Here is an 18,683-nt window from a genome sequence, read left to right on the forward strand (position 1 = left end):
ACCACACCATGAGGAACTATATTAAAGGACTGCAGCACTAGGAAGGTTGAGAACCACTTTTTAGGAAGGAAGAAAGTATTATTCTGAAAGTGCGAATTTACATGATGGCAAGAAGAGGTTGCAATCTGCAGACAGTGGAGTGCAAGAGGGAAGGAAGCGGGCCACATTATCAATTTTATGGAGGGGAGATGCTTGCAATTGCAGGAATTGACTTCTGGCAATGAAGCAATTTCCCACATGTCAGAACTAATCATAGGATCCTAGAAAGTGCTTTTTTTCTTATTGTCATTATTTACCACTCTTTGTAAGATACCAGAGTAGGGAAACTGTTTCATGTGCAGCCCCAGAGCATAGCATGGGACACAAATAATAAAAAGCAACATGTATTTTTATACTGAAGTCTGAAAATCGTAAATGCCATCTGAAAATGCCAGATCTACCTGCTCTTTAATCAGTGCCGCCCATTCGAACACAGCTCGCCTAGGATCCATGGTAATCCTTTCCTTTTCTCTGGGCATGGGGTTAATGCACATGCCTTTAGGAACAACTTCCTCCTGTCTTGTATGTAGACTGACACTTGGCCATTTGGAAGGCTGGAGGCCAGTGTCTGCACTTCCTCATTCACCAGCCTTTTTGTTGTTTAGAAATTTGCTCAGAAGTTTTAAATTTAAATGTCTTTAGTTCATGGATGCAGATTAAAGTTCCTGGGCCTCAAGCAACCATTGTCAAAGAGACTCATAGCACATTGCTTCTAGAATATTGCATGCCAAGCACCCTAGAGTATGCACAAGAGTTATGGATGTGAAGGGCAAGGTTCATGCTTCTTGTGCTCTGTGAAGAAAAGAAAAGCCATGTGAGAAATGTAACTGGGCAGTTCAGCCACAGAGTTTTGAAGAATTGTGCTCCTCTGCTAGTCTAGGCAGAATTTCTTAATACCCCACATCAAATTGCATCCCTTGCCTCTGATTCAAGACTGCATTCATCTTTTCCTCCCACCTCAGGCTTTTATTGATGCTTCTTGCTCCAGGCAGTGCACAAATGCAAACTTCTGTTTACAATCTCTGAGTAATGATGCTAATTCCAGTGCCCAGGGATAACACATCGCTTATTAAACACCATTGCAATAACCATTAGGTGGTAATTCACAGGGAAGCAAAAATGAATAAAAAAAGCACCCCTCTCTACCAAAATTAGAAAAACAGAGCATTCCATTCCTGACTAGTAGTGGAAAGAGGTTAGGGCTTTATTGATGACGTGCAGTGTGTCTTCAAAGATTTAATGACCTCTCTAAACTTCAGATGACAATCTGTACATTGGGAATGATCATATTTGTCTTGCTGGCCCTCTGCAGTGGGAAAAAAATGTATTAAGTTTAATTAAAGTTAAGGTAAGAGCTCTTGAAAGAACGTTTTGTCATTTGCATGAGTCCTGCTGTCCATGTACTTTGAAGCAATGCCAGGAAAGACACCTTAAAACGTGAACACTTCACCATGACATCTACAGCTCTATCTGTTTTTCATGGGATTTGTTTATCTTTACTTTATGTGGTTATTTTTATATGTGTTTATTTATTTTATGTGTTTTTCTTGCATGTATATATAGAAGCACCACATACATTCCAGGTGCTTGAGAAAGCCAGAAGCAAGCAGTAACACCCCTGGAACTAGAGTTACAAGTGGCTGTGAGCCTCTGGGTGGTACTGGGAACCAAATTTGGGTCCTCGGAAAGAGCATCTAGTGCTCCAGTCTTTTTAACTGCAGAGCTACCTCTCCAGCTGTGCACGCTGCTCTTGTCCACCTCCCTCCACTGTCCTGCCTTGCCTTCATCCTGCTGCTGTCCTGCCAAAGGCCCTGTTCTACTCTTTTTTTTTTTTTTTTTTTTTTTGGTTTTTCGAGACAGGGTTTCTCTGCGTAGTTTTGCGCCTTTCCTGGAGCTCACTTGGTAGCCCAGGCTGGCCTCGAACTCACAGAGATCCGCCTGGCTCTGCCTCCCGAGTGCTGGGATTAAAGGCGTGCGCCACCACCGCCCGGCCAACCCTGTTCTACTCTTATGTGTATTTTCAAAGGTAGCCTCTCTCTCCCTCCCTCTCTCCTTCTCTCTCTCCCCACCCATCTCTCTCTCTCTCTCTCTCTCTCTCTCTCTCTCTCTCTCTCTCTCTCTCTCTCTCGTGTGTGTGTGTGTGTGTGTGTGTGTGTGTGTGTGCACCTGAGCACATCTGTGGAGGTCAGAAGACAATTGGCAGGAGTTAGTTCTCCATTTCCACTATGTGGTTTACAGAGGTTCAGCTTAGGTCTTCAGGCTTGGTAGCAACACCGTTACCTGCTGAGGCATCTCACCAGTTCAACTTTCCTGTTCTATGTATTCCATTATTCTCTCTATTCTGCCCTCACTAATGTGTTTTCTAATTCCCTTCATGGTCTACTTTCTAGTTTCATGTCCTAAACACACACACACACACACACACACACACACACACACACACACACACACACACACACACAGAATCCAGGTTCTATATATGAGAAAAAAACATTTTTTCTGAATCTTGCTTATTTTGTTTGGCATACTGATTTCTAGTTCCATCAATTTTCCTAAAAATGCCATGCCACTTTTAAAAAATTAATTAAAGAATAATTCTAAGTATGGATGTACCATAAGGAAATAGAAATATACCCTAAATAAATTCATGTCAATAAGCCTTAACTTTTAAATAAAAAGTTTAAATTACTAGGAAACCAAATGTGACCAAATTAACACAGTGAAGAATCTACATTTATATTGGGAATAGATTATATCCTTCATCACTGAAATATTGAAAACATTGCCCTAAGAGGGTTAGACAAGAAAATAACTTGCTATCACATGTTTTATTCATATTTTCCCTTAAATTCTGGCCAAGTAATGAAGGGTTAGAAATAATCAGATTTCAAAATAAGTATAATAAACACAAAAGATAATGAAAATCAGCCTTAGTGTTTCCTTCTAACACTGCCACGAGAGCCAGCATCCAAGACCTTTGTGTAAACACCTAGAATGCACCTCCATTCAGGCAGCTGATTATCTTCAATTCTTTTAGAAATTAATATTATTTAAAAGAATTGTTGGTATTATTGAGAATCATAATAGTACCGTAAAGAAGCACCTGGCATTCCTGAGTTTCCCTGAAGTGCAGCCACTCCAGAGGGTCCACCTTCTCTCCTGAAAGGCAGGGAGCCTAAGAAACAGCACATGTGTATTGTGTTGTTATTCAAGTCTCCTTTAGTTTCTAAATATTTCAGGTCACAGTTTCCCAAGTTGATTCCATGACCTGCAGTTGGGTAATCTTTAGTCTGGGCCTCACTAATTGAAAGTGGAGGAGTGGTAGCAAATCCATTTCTGTATCGACCAGCTCTCTACACAGTTCTGTGTACTTATTGGATACACATGAATGCCTAAATATCAGATCCAGCTCCACATGTTACCTGCTAGGTTTCTAAGATGTACCCACAGTCATTTGGGGGGCATTTCCAGTGGTCTGGTATAGGAGAAGATGAAACTCCAAATGTGTGTATATTATTGACATTAGCACAGCCATGTCTAAGACCCCAATGCTTCAGACCCATGGGATGGCAAAGCCTTCCCTAGTCATGCTCAGGAGAATGACAAAGCTGGCTACCTGTCCTGGACTGCAGCTTCTTCTTGATGTGTGTTCACAGCCTGATGCTGCTCTGCTATAGAGACCTCCCACTAAGATTAGCTAAAGATGCCTCCTTAACTATATACAGTAAACCACCTCCTTAATTCAAATGTATACAACAAATGCAGTTTCTGGACTGCTGCTGTTGCATCTCCATCAGACATGAGACCCATCGGATCCCATCTTCTGTATGTGTGTCTGTCATCCTTCATTCCCATCGCCCCAGTCAGGTCAACCCATAGTCAAAAAGTCTCAGCAGGCTGAGAGGAATAGCTAATGTATCTCTATGGTGAGTAACAGATCTTATGACAAAAATTAGCACACTATCTTTTAACGGCACCACAGTGAATATTCTTCCTCCAGATCAGAAACGTCTCCCATGGAGGCTTTGATTTATGAAATAGGTATACATTTTTATTTAATCGTTTGTTTGTTTATTTATTTTGGTTTTTCCAGACAGAGTTTCTCTGTGTAGCCCTGGCTGTCCTAGAATTTGCTCTGTAGACCAGGCTGTCTTCAAACTCAGAGATCTGCCTACTTCTACCTCCTGAGTGCTGGGATTAAAAGTATGCACCACCACTACTCTGGCACTGTGTGTTATTTTAACATATTTTATCTGCAGATCAGCATACTGCCCAGTGAGCTCTGCTCTGCTAGCATGTATACCAAATCCAGAAAGGGTGTGCTTTGCATTCTGTGTGTGTGTGTGTGTGTGTGTGTGTGTGTGTGTGTGTGTGTGTGTGTGTGTGCATAGTATGAGAAAGCACATAGTATCAAGACATCCATGGAAACTGACATCTAGACTGTGGAACTGCGTTAAATGGAAAGACCTTCCTGCAGCATTTTCCATTACCAGAAATAGTTTCCATTAGCTGGATGATACACTTTGTCTTTATCGTTCCACGTTTGAGTTTTTATGAAACATTTTTTCTTGTTACCTTTGTTTGCACCACTGTTATGACTTTATTACAGGGTTTCATTTTTGGTTTTCAGAGTATATTTAAGAAATAAAGTGACAAAAACTTAAAAAATTTATTAAAAATTATTTACTAAAAATGTGTTTATCTTTCCAAATTAGCAAAAGTGTTGCCTCTGAGTCCTGTTGGTTGCAGTGTGTGTAAGTGCTCTTTTGCATCTTAGATTTTGCACAAACCCAGGCATGAAGTTTTTTTTCCTGGTTTCCTTCCTTGCTTTTAAAAGCAGGAGACTCTTTCAGTTTCAGTTGTCTGATTATGGAATACAGGATAATTATCTTCCTTCAGTGAATATTGCAAATTTGCAGAGATATGTTGAGTTAATCTATAGGAAGTATTTTTTTACTGCAAAATTTTTTATTTTTTATTGCCCTGGACATGTGTCAAATCTTACTGAATATGGTGCCTCTATAGCTGTACTTTGAGAAAGATTAGAGACAATATTTTGGTTCAGTCAGACAAAATACTGTTAGAGATTTGAAGATATTTTACATGAGTACAAGTTGCAAGAGTGATGAGCCTGTATGTCTCATACTTGCCATTCTAGAACAATCCATTCAGACACTTTCTCATTTTCTTATCTATCTTTGCTGCACTCCGGTTAGCCCCATTCCTGATTTGTGCTTGGCTGGTTTGTGCTGTTCCCATGGTTACAGAACCAAGTCCTGGACAATCCTGATACTATTGTTGCTACTGGTTAAAGGCTCTTGGTCAGCTCCCTCCCTCAGCCCTGGCCTTGCCTTATGCCACTGAGTGGTGAACAGCTCAGTATCTATGTATGTACAACCATGCAGCTGCCTAAGTGGACAATGGCTAGAGAATGGACTTTGCCTTCTTCCTCGGGACATTCGGTTCAAAAATCGCTATCACTCACATGGCCTTTCTCAGAAGAGAAGGCAAGGAGGTCTGACAATCAACGGGCTTGAAAGCATTTGGCAGCTAGTGCAGAAATGCATCCAGTATCTGCTTTTCCTCCACTCCTGTCTTCTTTCTTTCTTTTCTCTTCTTGACTTCCTCAAATAGCACATTTTAGAAGCTAGAAGATTTATTTCTTGGCTTTCTGTGGAATCTGGGCTAGGCTATCATTTGAACATATGTGCCCCCAAAAGGAAAAGATCATTTGGATCAAAGCAAAAAGAGTATTCCAGTTTTGTCCTGTTAAGCATCTCCCTGGAGGAAAGGAGTCATTGAAGATACACATGTGTATGGCTGTGTTGGCTCATTTTATGTCAACCTGATACAAACTAGAGTTGTCTGAGGGGAGGGCACCTAACTGAGAGAATGCTGCCATAAGATCAGTCTGTAGGCAGGCCTGTAGGGTATTTTCTTAATTAGTGATTGATGTGGGAGGTGGGGATGGTGCCAGTCTTGGGCTGGTGGTCTTGGGTGCTGTAAGAAGAAAACAGTCTTAGCAAGCTGTGAGGAGCAAGTGAGGAGCCACTCCTCCTTGGCCTCTGCACCGCTCCATCCCCAGGCTCTGCTGGTTCCCACCCTGACTGCCTTTGATGATGAACTGTGATATGGAAGGGTCAGAAAAACATGGTCATGGTGTTTTATCACAGCAATAGGAACCCTAATACAATGGTTCATTTGGTAAAGTGCTTGTCAGGCAAGCATGGAGACCTTTGATCCAAGTACCGACATGAAAAGCTAGGAAGGAAGGATAGGCGAATCCTTGGGGTTCCCTGGCCTGTGTGTGCCGGTGGTGTACACACACACACACACACACACACACACACACACACACACACACACACACACACGGAGGGGGTGGTGGTGTTCTATTTTACTTTTCTGTTGATGTGAACATCATAGCCAAACATAACTTAGGAGAGAAAGTTTTATTTGGCTTATACTTCTGGGTCACAAGCCATCATTAAGGGAAGTCTGGGCAGGAACTCAAGTAGAAACCTCAGAGGAATACTATTTACCAGCTTGACCCCAGCTCATGCTTAGCTGGCTTTCTAAGCCCAGGACCTCAATGGCATGGCCACAGGTCTGTCTGGTCAAGGCAGTTTTTCAATTAAGTTCCTTCTTCCCAGGTGTCTCTGCAATGTGTCAAGTTTCGAATAAAAACTAATTAGGACAGTAGGTGACCACACACAGAACTAGACGTGAGGAACAAGGACATTAACAGCAATGAGAACATGCTATAGGTCCTGAGAGTGGTAGATATGTCTGAGGAGATGGCAATAGGCTTGGTTGGAGTGATGACTTTGTGAAGAGCTCACCTCACAGAGGATCTGGGTTCAGTTCACAGAACCTTCATGGTGGCTCCAACTGATGGCCTCTTCTGACCTCCATGAGTACTCACCGCCATTCATGTGGTGAACATACATACATGGAAATAAAACACTCATACACAATGAATAAAAATAAATAAATATTTAAAATAGAAAGACTTGTAGGTTTGCGTGTGAAAAAACTGAAGTTCTGAAAAGTCAAGTACTTGGTCCAAAGTTCACAGCTCACATGACCAGCAAAGAACATGAAGTTCTGGCTCATCATTTTCATGTTAGTAATGGACTTGAGATTCACCTCGTAGGTAGTGCTGCTGGATGGTCTCCCATAGAGGAAATGCTGGGTCGGGCTAGAAGATTCTGAATGCCAGCACAAAGAGACTTTATTCTGAAAATGATAAGTCACCACAGGATTTGAACTTCACGAAGATATGTTTCATTTAATGGTTTTACAGTGTTTCTCTTGGTGTTGTGTTCAGAATGGATTGGAAGGGCATTGAGTAGAGGCCAGACATCAGGATGCTCTGCTGATACGTGCTGATAGTGGTTAGTAGTTAATAGACAGGATGTCTGCTGTGTTGGTAAAGGGAAGACTTGAGGAATATGTTGTGGGTAAATAAAATACCCAATCATGGATTAGATGTGGTAAAAAGAGAAAAGGACAAACAAAAGATGCTTCCTCATGTGTAAGCCAACTTTGTCAGGCCCAAATCACAGAGAGAAAGAATGCTGTGGAGGACAGCCTGCATTTCTGCGAACAGCACCCCAGCAGGGATTTAGTGGTAGGAGCACTAAGGAAACGGAGGCCACTGGGACTTGTGGAACATTTGGAAGTGTGTAAACTTCCCCCAGAGGAGAAAGAAAGTGTGTGTGTGTGTGTGTGTGTGTGTGTGTGTGTGTGTGTGTGTGTGTGTGTACAGGCATGTAAATTATACAGCTGTAGCCTCTGAGATTGGAGAATCATGGGTTCCACAACAGCCTAAGCAATATAGTGAAACAAGGGAGAGCGAAGTGTCCAGCCCATCAGACTGTCTCCTTTCGCCTTCTCCTAGATGGATCTTAGAGGCCCCCTGCACACTTCTCTGCATGCATTGTCCAGGAGTTCTGAGTAGGCAGAGGATGGATCTTAGAGACCTCCTGCACACTTCTCTGTATGCATTGTCCAGAAGTTCTGAGTAGGCAGGGGATGGATCTTAGAGGCCTCCTGCACACTTCTCTGTGTGCATTGTCCAGGAGTTCTGAGTAGGCGGAGGATGGATCTTAGAGACTTCCTGCACACTTCTCTGCATGCGTTGTTCCGGAGTTCTGAGTAGGCAGAGAGGCAACTTTATCTTTTGGAATAACCTCCTGGAGTAAGGAGGTGGGCAGGCTCTGGGACTGATAAGCTAAATTAGATGGAGAGTGGCTCAAGTCAGATTCTAGGTGATTGACTGCTCCTGCCTCTCCTCTCACTGCTCCTGCCTCTCCTCTCCACTCACTGCTCCTTCCTCTCCACTCACTGCTCCCGCCTCTCCTCTCACTGCTCCTGCCTCTCCTCTCACTGCTCCTGCCTCTTCTCTCACTGCTCCTGCCTCTTCTCTCACTGCTCCTGCCTCTCCTCTCACTGCTCCTGCCTCTCCTCTCACTGCTCCTGCCTCTCCTCTCACTGCTCCCGCCTCTCCTCTCACTGCTCCTGCCTCTCCTCTCACTGCTCCTGCCTCTCCTCTCACTGCTCCTGCCTCTCCTCTCACTGCTCCCGCCTCTCCTCTCACTGCTCCTGCCTCTCCTCTCACTGCTCCTGCCTCTCCTCTCACTGCTCCTGCCTCTCCTCTCACAGCTCCTGCCTCTCCTCTCACTGCTCCCGCCTCTCCTCTCACTGCTCCCGCCTCTCCTCTCACTGCTCCTGCCTCTCCTCTCACTGCTCCTGCCTCTCCTCTCACTGCTCCTGCCTCTCCTCTCACTGCTCCTGCCTCTCCTCTCACTTCTCCCGCCTCTCCTCTCATTGCTCCTGCCTCTCCTCTCACTGCTCCCGCCTCTCCTCTCACTGCTCCTGCCTCTTCTCTCACTGCCCCTGCCTCTCCACTCACTGCTCCTGCCTCTCCTCTCACTGCTCCTGCCTCTTCTCTCACTGCTCCTGCCTCTCCTCTCACTGCTCCTGCCTCTCCTCTCACTGCTCCTGCCTCTCCTCTCACTGCTCCTGCCTCTCCTCTCACTGCTCCTGCCTCTCCTCTCACTGCTCCTGCCTCTCCTCTCCTCTCACTGCTCCTGCCTCTCCTCTCACTGCTCCTGCCTCTCCACTCACTGCTCCTGCCTCTCCTCTCACTGCTCCTGCCTCTCCTCTCACTGCTCCTGCCTCTTCTCTCACTGCTCCTGCCTCTCCTCTCACTGCTCCTGCCTCTCCTCTCACTGCTCCTGCCTCTCCTCTCACTGCTCCTGCCTCTCCTCTCCGCTCACTGCTCCTGCCTCTCCACTCACTGCTCCTGCCTCTCCTCTCACTGCTCCTGCCTCTCCACTCACTGCTCCCGCCTCTCCTCTCACTGCTCCTGCCTCTCCTCTCACTGCTCCTGCCTCTTCTCTCACTGCTCCTGCCTCTTCTCTCACTGCTCCTGCCTCTCCTCTCCTCTCACTGCTCCTGCCTCTCCTCTCACTGCTCCTGCCTCTCCTCTCACTGCTCCTGCCTCTCCTCTCACTGCTCCTGCCTCTCCTCTCACTGCTCCTGCCTCTCCTCTCACTGCTCCTGCCTCTCCTCTCACTGCTCCCGCCTCTCCTCTCACTGCTCCTGCCTCTCCTCTCACTGCTCCTGCCTCTCCTCTCCTCTCACTGCTCCTGCCTCTCCTCTCCGCTCACTGCTCCTGCCTCTCCACTCACTGCTCCTGCCTCTCCTCTCACTGCTCCTGCCTCTCCACTCACTGCTCCCACCTCTCCTCTCACTGCTCCTGCCTCTCCTCTCACTGCTCCTGCCTCTCCTCTCACTGCTCCCGCCTCTCCTCTCACTGCTCCTGCCTCTTCTCTCACTGCTCCTGCCTCTTCTCTCACTGCTCCTGCCTCTCCTCTCACTGCTCCTGCCTCTCCTCTCACTGCTCCTGCCTCTCCTCTCACTGCTCCTGCCTCTCCTCTCACTGCTCCCGCCTCTCCTCTCACTGCTCCTGCCCCTCCACTCACTGCCCCTGCCTCTCCACTCACTGCTCCTGCCTCTCCTCTCCTCTCACTGCTCCTGCCTCTCCTCTCCTCTCACTGCTCCTGCCTCTCCTCTCCTCTCACTGCTCCTGCCTCTCCACTCACTGCTCCTGCCTCTCCTCTCACTGTTCCTGCCTCTCCTCTCACTGCTCCTGCCTCTCCTCTCACTGCTCCTGCCTCTCCTCTCACTGCTCCTGCCTCTCCACTCACTGCTCCTGCCTCTCCTCTCACTGCTCCTGCCTCTCCTCTCACTGCTCCTGCCTCTTCTCTCACTGCTCCTGCCTCTTCTCTCACTGCTCCTGCCTCTCCTCTCACTGCTCCTGCCTCTCCTCTCACTGCTCCTGCCTCTCCTCTCCGCTCACTGCTCCTGCCTCTCCACTCATTGCTCCTGCCTCTCCTCTCACTGCTCCTGCCTCTCCACTCACTGCTCCTGCCTCTCCTCTCACTGCTCCTGCCTCTCCTCTCACTGCTCCTGCCTCTTCTCTCACTGCTCCTGCCTCTTCTCTCACTGCTCCTGCCTCTCCTCTCACTGCTCCTGCCTCTCCTCTCACTGCTCCTGCCTCTCCTCTCCGCTCACTGCTCCTGCCTCTCCACTCACTGCTCCTGCCTCTCCTCTCACTGCTCCTGCCTCTCCTCTCACTGCTCCTGCCTCTCCTCTCACTGCTCCTGCCTCTCCTCTCACTGCTCCTGCCTCTCCTCTCCTCTCACTGCTCCTGCCTCTCCTCTCACTGCTCCTGCCTCTCCTCTCCGCTCACTGCTCCTGCCTCTCCACTCACTGCTCCTGCCTCTCCTCTCACTGCTCCTGCCTCTCCTCTCACTGCTCCTGCCTCTCCTCTCACTGCTCCTGCCTCTCCTCTCACTGCTCCTGCCTCTCCTCTCACTGCTCCTGCCTCTCCTCTCACTGCTCCTGCCTCTCCTCTCCTCTCACTGCTCCTGCCTCTCCTCTCACTGCTCCTGCCTCTCCTCTCACTGCTCCTGCCTCTCCTCTCACTGCTCCTGCCTCTCCTCTCCTCTCACTGCTCCTGCCTCTCCTCTCACTGCTCCTGCATCTCCTCTCACTGCTCCTGCCTCTCCTCTCTGCTCACTGCTCCTGCCTCTCCTCTCACTGCTCCTGCCTCTCCTCTCCACTCACTGCTCCTGCCTCTCCACTCACTGCTCCCGCCTCTCCTCTCACTGCTCCTGCCTCTCCTCTCCTCACTGCTCCTGCCTCTCCACTCACTGCTCCTGCCTCTCCACTCACTGCTCCTGCCTCTCCTCTCACTGCTCCTGCCTCTCCTCTCACTGCTCCTGCCTCTCCTCTCACTGCTCCTGCCTCTCCTCTCACTGCTCCTGCCTCTTCTCTCACTGCTCCCGCCTCTCCTCTCACTGCTCCTGCCTCTCCTCTCACTGCTCCTGCCTCTCCTCTCACTGCTCCTGCCTCTCCTCTCACTGCTCCCGCCTCTCCTCTCACTGCTCCTGCCTCTCCTCTCACTGCTCCTGCCTCTCCTCTCACTGCTCCTGTTTTCTAGTCCACTCATTTGGCAAATGATGACGGTCTGTCTTGTGACACTTCTCATATTATTACTTCATCGTTCACCTTCTTGCATTTTTTTCTCTCCCTTTTTCCTCTAGCCTTATTGATTAGTCCTTGCGGGGTAGAGATGATGTTTCCTTGCTTTTTGTATCTTTCTTACTCCTGATCCTGAGAAAAGGACCATGCTTGTGTTTAATTGACAGTTGCTGCTCAAGAAGGGATATTTTCTAAGGAATGTTGTTAAAAGAATCTTACTTTTAGAAAGTAAAAATGAGAGTAAAAATCCTACTCAGTATGTTTTATATAAAAGCATGCACTATCAGAGTAAATAAATTTGAGATAATTTGTTTTGATCAATATCACAAAAATCATAGAAAGGCTTGTTTTTTTTTTTTTTTACAACAGTGAAACTTTCTCTCTAAATAGGACAGAAAGTCAAATCATGAAATTTCTAATAGCAATAAATCAGGCAGTATCATGCGGCTCAATATAGTAAGATCCAATAGTAATTCATCTGCTTGCTTCCATCAGATGGAATGAGCTCACAGGAAGTAAGTCCCCCTCTGCTTCAGTCTTAGAGAGAGGAAGTTAGGGAGATGCAGGTCCGGGACAGAAGTCAATGTCAGGGCAAGAACTTGAACCATCAGTAATTCCTGTCATGAGTTGGTACCACTGTGGTTGATAGGCCCTCCCTGCTCTAATGGAACCTCCAGAACATTGATGTCACATCAATAAGAGTCATTGTCATGAATGGCCTGGCTCTTCTGGGCTCTGGGTTCAGAGCTGATCTGCATCATGTCAGTGATCTTAACTCCCAACTTGCTTTGAGGCAAGGCCAAGGTCAATGTCAGTTATCCCAAAGGAGGAGGATCAGCTGATCCACTATATTGTATAGAATACCAGAACAAGGTCAAGCAAGTGAATGCATTAAGTACAAGCATGTGTTTGATAGAAATCTCATTTATTTCGTTACCATTGCAGATGCCAGTAAGGTGGTAGAATAATCTTCCTGGTAGTGGCTGTTCTAAAGAGTGATAGAACAGAACCCATCTCTTATGAAATAGAGACATGACTGCTACCATCTCAGCTATTTAGAACAGGAGTGAAAAGTCTGACTTCTTTTAAACTGTGAAGAAGCAACTAACACCACTATATTCTTAGTGTAAATATTGTAGTAATAAAGCAGATCCTGCAATAAAACTGTAAAGACCACAAGGTATGTGACAATAATGCCATTATCATTGTCAATAAAAATCAATAGCAATTCTTAATTATTGTCTAACATCGCATGACAATAAATAATACACACTTTCTTTTCTTTTTAAAAATTAATTGATTTATCTATTTTGCATCCTGGCTTCAGTTTCTCCTGCATCCTCTCCTCCCAGTCCTTTCCCCCGAATTCCCCCTCTGTCCCCATCCCCAATCCACTCCTTTTCCATTTCTGTTCAGGAAAGGGCAGGTCTCCCATGAGTATCAACACACCATAGCATATCAAGCTGCAGTAAGACTAAGCACATCCCCATGTATTAAGGCTGGACAAGGTGACCCAGTATGAGGAGTAGGGTCCCGAAGGCCAGCAAAAGAGTCAGAGAGAGCCCCTGCTCCCAATGTTAGGAGTTCCATAAGAAAACCAAGCTACACAACTATAATATATATGTAGAATGCCTAGGTCATTCCAATACAGACTTCCTGGTTGTTTGTTTAGTCTCTATGTGCTTCTATGAGCCCAGGTTAGTTGATTCTGTGGGTTTTCTTGTGATGTCCTTGACACCTCCAGCTCATATAATCCTCCTCTCTCTGTTCACAGGAAGGATTCCCCAAGCTGTGTTTAATGTTTGACTGTGGGTGTGCATCTGTTTCCATCAGTTGCTAGATAAAACCTCTCTGATGACAATTGGGCTAGGAACCAATCTATGAGTATGTCAGAATACCATTAGGCATCATTCCATTGATATTTTTCCCTCCAATTGTGTTTGGTTCTATCTTAGGTCTCTGGGTCATCTAGATTGTAGGTCCTGGTACTCCAGGCAGTTTCAGGGGTGGGCTTACTCTCCTGGCACAGGTTTTAGGCATTGGTTGGTTACTCCCTCAATATCTAGGCCACCCTTACCCCAGCACATCCCATAGGGAGGACAGACTGTGGGTTGAAAGGTTATGTAGCTGGGTCGGTATCCCAATCCCTCCACTAAAAGCCTTACCTGTCATAGGAGATGGCCAGGCTCCATATCTGCTGTTGCTAGGAGTCTCAACTGGGGCCATCCTGGTAGATACCCAGGAGATTCCCTTGTGCCAGGATTGTACCTGATCCTGAAATGCCTTCCCTTTCCAGTAATATCATTCAGTACTTTCTCCCCCCAGTCCCCACCCCCAATGTTATAGCTCACAATCCTGTCCCTACTTACCCTCAGTCCACTCACGAAATCTCTTCTATTTCCCAGGGAGATCTAGGTGTCCCACCTCCATGTACCCTCCTTGTTACCTAGTCTCTCTGGGGCTGTGGATTGTAGCATGGTTATCCTTTACTTTACAGCTGATATTCATTTATGAGTGAGTACATACCACGTTTATCTTTCCAGGTCTGGGTTACCTAACTCAGGATGATCTTTTCTAGTTGCCTGCAAATTTCATTATGTTATTGTTTTTAATAGCTGAGTAATAAATACTCCATTGTGTAAATATACCACATTTTCTTTATCCATTCCTTGGTTGAGAGGCATTTAGGTTGTTTCACTTTCTGGATGTTACAAATTAAGCTGTTATGGACATAGTTGAGCAAGTGTCCTTGTGGTGTGATTGAGCCTCCCTTGGGTATATGCCCAAGAGTGTTATAGCTGGGTCTTGAGGTATATTGATTCCCAGTTTTCTGAGAAACCACCATATTGATTTCCAAAATGGCTGTACAAGTTTGCACTCTGACCAGCATTGGAGGAGTGTTCCCCTTTCTCCACCTCCTTCCCAGCATGAGCTGACACTTGTGTTTTTTTAACTTAGCCATTCTGACAGGTGTAAGATGGAATTTCAGAGTCATTTTGATGTGCATTTTTCCGATGACTAAGGACACTGCATTACAGTATCTAAGAAGGGTCTAGGTGTGGTCCACAAGAGGTCCACAATTTGGCTGCAGAACTGTCAGAGGGAATTGGAGGAGAAAGTGTGTGTTTCATAGTTTTCTTCTCTTTCCTTTGTTCTTTTTATTTAATCAAGTCAGTAACTCTTCCTCCTTACTTTTTTTTAAACAACCTTGGTTTTATGTGTTTGTCTCTATCTACTTAAGTGGGAAGATTTGGGAAGAGTTAAATTAGTAGTTTTCTTGTTTATTCCTCTTGTTAACTCAAAATTACCTCTGGATTCCCCTAGAGAAAGCTGGATTCCCAAGCAGATGTGTGCAGAGGGGAACCTGTGTGTCATGTGTGGGGCAAGCAACATCAAGCCTTGTGTCAAATTAGAAAAGAGAGATTAGAAGGAGCAACTTCAGAACTAGGATTTGTTATTGGAAATACCAGCAGTCAGGTGTAGCAGGCCAACTCCAGAGCCAGCTTACCAGTACATAGAGTGTGAAACATTAAAACCAAACAAAACAAGAAACCTGAGTTCTTTCTGCATTCTGACACTACTAAATGCTTAATTGAAGAGTAGCCTTTAGAGTTTGGAAGTATTGGAAATGGAAGAGATGCTTGGCTTAATGTGTATAGAGCTCTCTCTATATAACTATATAACTATAACTATATAACTATAACTATATATATATAAAAGCCAGAATCATAATATTAAGAAAAACAAGAAATATTGAAACATGTAACTCCCCACCTCCTTTTTTATTTCCTGTAGGTAGAATTGTCCTATTCTAGGCTGTTTATTCATTTGGGCCAGAGATTGGCCCACTGTATTGTTCTCAGGGACTATTTTGTTTCTTGTAACAACCTAGAGAATAAGAATAAACCACTTTACCAAGGGAGAAAAGGAAGCTGAAAGAAGTTCATGAGATTCCCAAAGACCTGAGATTACAGGTTAAGTCATCTAGCTGGGCTTCTAGCCTGGATCTGTCTGGTTCCAGAGCCACTGCATTATGCACAATGACCTGCATTGTCTCTACTGAGATGCCTTCCAGAAGGAGATGGTATGGTGCTACACTCCTTTAATGCCATCATTTTGGAGATAAATGTGAGTTCAATGTCAGCCTGGTCTACATAGCAACTTCTAGAGCAGCCAGGGCTATACAGTGAATGAGACCTTGTCAAAAAAAATTAAATAGAGACTGGAGAGAGAACTCAGTGGTTAAGAGCTCATTCTGCTCTAACAGAAGACTTGAATTTGGTTCCAGAACTCCTGCCAGGTGGCTCAGAGCTGCCTATGTCTCCAGGTCCAGGAAATCTAATACCTCTGGCTTCTGAGGACACCTGCCCATAGACAGACAGAGAGACTGACAGACAGACGCACACACATATGTAAAAATAAACAAACATATATTTTAAAGAGAGAGAAGGGAGCAGATAAGATCCCTGTAAAGAAAAAGAACCAGTGTAGGTGTTGTCTCAGGCCAACAGAGTTCAGTGGTGCCTTGGAGAAGATGCTGGTTCGCGTTTTCCTAAGAGCAGACACCTGGTGTTCCATGGTTGTGGGGACCTGAGACCCCATTCCGCAATCAGACCCGCACTGCAGCTCTACCCTGGGTGATGTGTCACCACACCGAAGTCTCAGGAGCACTGTGCTCGCCACCCTAAGCTGTTTTTCTCTACTTCCTTGTCTCTGGTCTTTTAAGGACAGGTTTCAAATGAGGCACAACGTGGACAGCAGTGTCCGAGCACTGAAGGACATCTCTACACCGAAGCATCTAAAGGATGACCAAGTATGATGAGTTCTTGTCCTCAAGTCTGAGCACAGTCACCATTGGCAGAATTCCAGCATCCAGTTTGGACTAAAATGCTGAGCCGATGCTGTGACTGCCACTGCTCCTCAACACACGGATTTATCCCTAGCTCTGAGGATTGAGTATTGTGTCATTTGCTTCTGCTTTGAGCAACAGTGGAAATAGGTTTACACAACTTTGTCTTTCATTTTTAGCCCCATATGTGATTATGGATGATCTGTGAAGCTGAAAGAAGACAAAAAAATTTCATAAGCTGGGCCTACCCTGTGGTCTCAACAGTAATTTAGCAAATGTGACAAGGGAGCCAACAGGAAACCCTGACACCCGTCCTCAGGCTGTCACACTGATGGTGAGCATGTCCCATTTCTTCCCTCAGGGTGACTTGTAGACATGCCTCCATGTAAATTCTCAGGCAGGAGTTAACAAAGGAAAGCCGTTAACAGACATTCAGGCCACATTTTAAGGCGGAAAGAAAGGGCTTTTGGAGGACTGGAAGTTTTAGTTCATTGTAGATCGAACAGGGAGATGGTCATTCTCCATATTGGCCTCCAGGGTTAGGGGAATCATTGGAATAGAGAGAAATGATGCTATTTCTGCTTTAAGAAAATGTATGGGCCCAGATAACATTATATACACAGTTGTGGGACAACTTTATGTGTCACATTTCTTGTTTATCAGATCATTGTCTTCCTCTAGGGGTCATTAATAAAATGTCCTCTTCATAAGAGCAGTGATCAGGCAGGAGATGATGTCTCCAAATGAAACAGAACAGCTAAGGGGACATCCTCTCTGCTGCATTTGTGTATTCCTGTAGTGTCCCACTTCCTTCACTTTTACAGAGGTCTGTGGTTAAAAATAGACAAATAAAAGGTATTGTTTTGGATTTCAGGTGGTCAGCATACACCAGGTCACTTCAGAATATATTCTGAAAGAAACATCTTACTTCAAATGCTACGTGTAGACATTTAGGCAAGATAATGAGCAGATTAAGATTTCCATTGTGAAATAGGATTGTTTTCATTTTATTTAAGAAAAGCTTTAACTGGAGATTAGAGCTAGTAATGATTTGAATATGCATAATTCTCTGAGCTAGCTTAACATGTGGAATGTGTCCAGTTAGGCAAGGTTATGCATCTTGCATCAAGTTGCAAATTACTGGGGGGATTGTAAAAGCAATTTAGAGATTTTTAAAGCAGCATTTATTGATGATATAGAATAGAAAGGCCTGAGTTAATTTGCTAGACATCAGAGTTCATTTGCTACTATGGGCCTCTCACAATAGCCATCTATACACAGTCACTTTGCATATAGGTGGAAATATAGTTTTTACAGTGGGTACTATCAAAAGAATTGAAACTCACTGTCTTAGTGAATTTGGGTGTGGCCAAATTGGATATGATTGGAACACTAAAATTCTACTTCTTCTTCAAATAATGAACATGTCATTTTTCTTTTAACTTCTCAGTTACCTGGAGTTTGAAAGTGATCCTATTTCTTACTTTGGAATCACTATTTCTCTTAAAATTCATTTCTCACATAGACTATGACTAGTTGTGAGTGAGGGAATAAGACCACATTTCAAAGTTCAGCATGTATTGGCAGAGCACAGTTTCAGGAAAGGGAATATTGCATACATTGTTTTAAAATTAATAGCTCTGACAGATGCCCACCCATAGTTTTCAGTTATCATGGCTCACCTTAATACCAATGTGTGGCATTAGGTGCCTCTGCAAGAGAGGAAGAAAACCACTTGGAAATTAGGTGCATAGAGGTTATTAAACTAATATTTAAAAGTCTGGTCCTGCACATTTTACTTCACTCCTAATTAAATGCTGTGGGTAGGAATGTATAGTCTCCAGTCTGTGCATGCTTGAGCCAGAGTCCACCTGGAGGACAAAAGATGCTGAGAGGCTCCTACTTCCTTTGCAGCCTTTCTCCTGGGAGTGTGCCTGATAGCTACCATCAGCAACCACTGCGTTAGCCAAAGCTGAAGACTGGCTTTTCCTTTCTCTCCCTCCTCCTGCTTTCCCTTCTTCTATCATTTCCTTTCTTCATTGTGTGTGTGTGTGTGTGTGTGTGTGTGTGTGCACGTGCAAACACGTGTGTGCACAAATATATGTTTCCCTGTCAGCACACATGTGGAAGTCAGAGAACAACCTTAGGAAATGAGCCTCACTTCCTACCTGGTCTGAGACATGTCATGCCACTAGCTGGTCTGCAAGCTTCTAGGTTTCTCTGCCATGCATTAGTCTAA

General features: G+C 45.2%; 1 protein-coding gene across 7 annotated transcripts in view; it reads left to right on the forward strand.

Moving 5' to 3' along the window:
- Window positions 1-18,683, forward strand: part of Fhit (fragile histidine triad diadenosine triphosphatase) — a 1,536,882-nt gene that overhangs the window by 249,675 nt on the left and 1,268,524 nt on the right. The window contains exon 3 of one of the 7 annotated variants that reach the window (XM_076544511.1): window positions 16,624-16,778. The exons of the other annotated variants lie outside the window; for them this stretch is intronic. Coding sequence (XP_076400626.1) covers window positions 16,776-16,778 — 3 coding nt within the window. The 5' untranslated portion in view covers window positions 16,624-16,775. The remainder of the gene's footprint in view (window positions 1-16,623; window positions 16,779-18,683) is intronic. 7 annotated transcript variants of the gene reach the window in all.

This window comes from Peromyscus maniculatus, chromosome 9, assembly GCF_049852395.1.
Source record: "Peromyscus maniculatus bairdii isolate BWxNUB_F1_BW_parent chromosome 9, HU_Pman_BW_mat_3.1, whole genome shotgun sequence".
Lineage (NCBI taxonomy): Eukaryota > Metazoa > Chordata > Mammalia > Rodentia > Cricetidae > Peromyscus > Peromyscus maniculatus.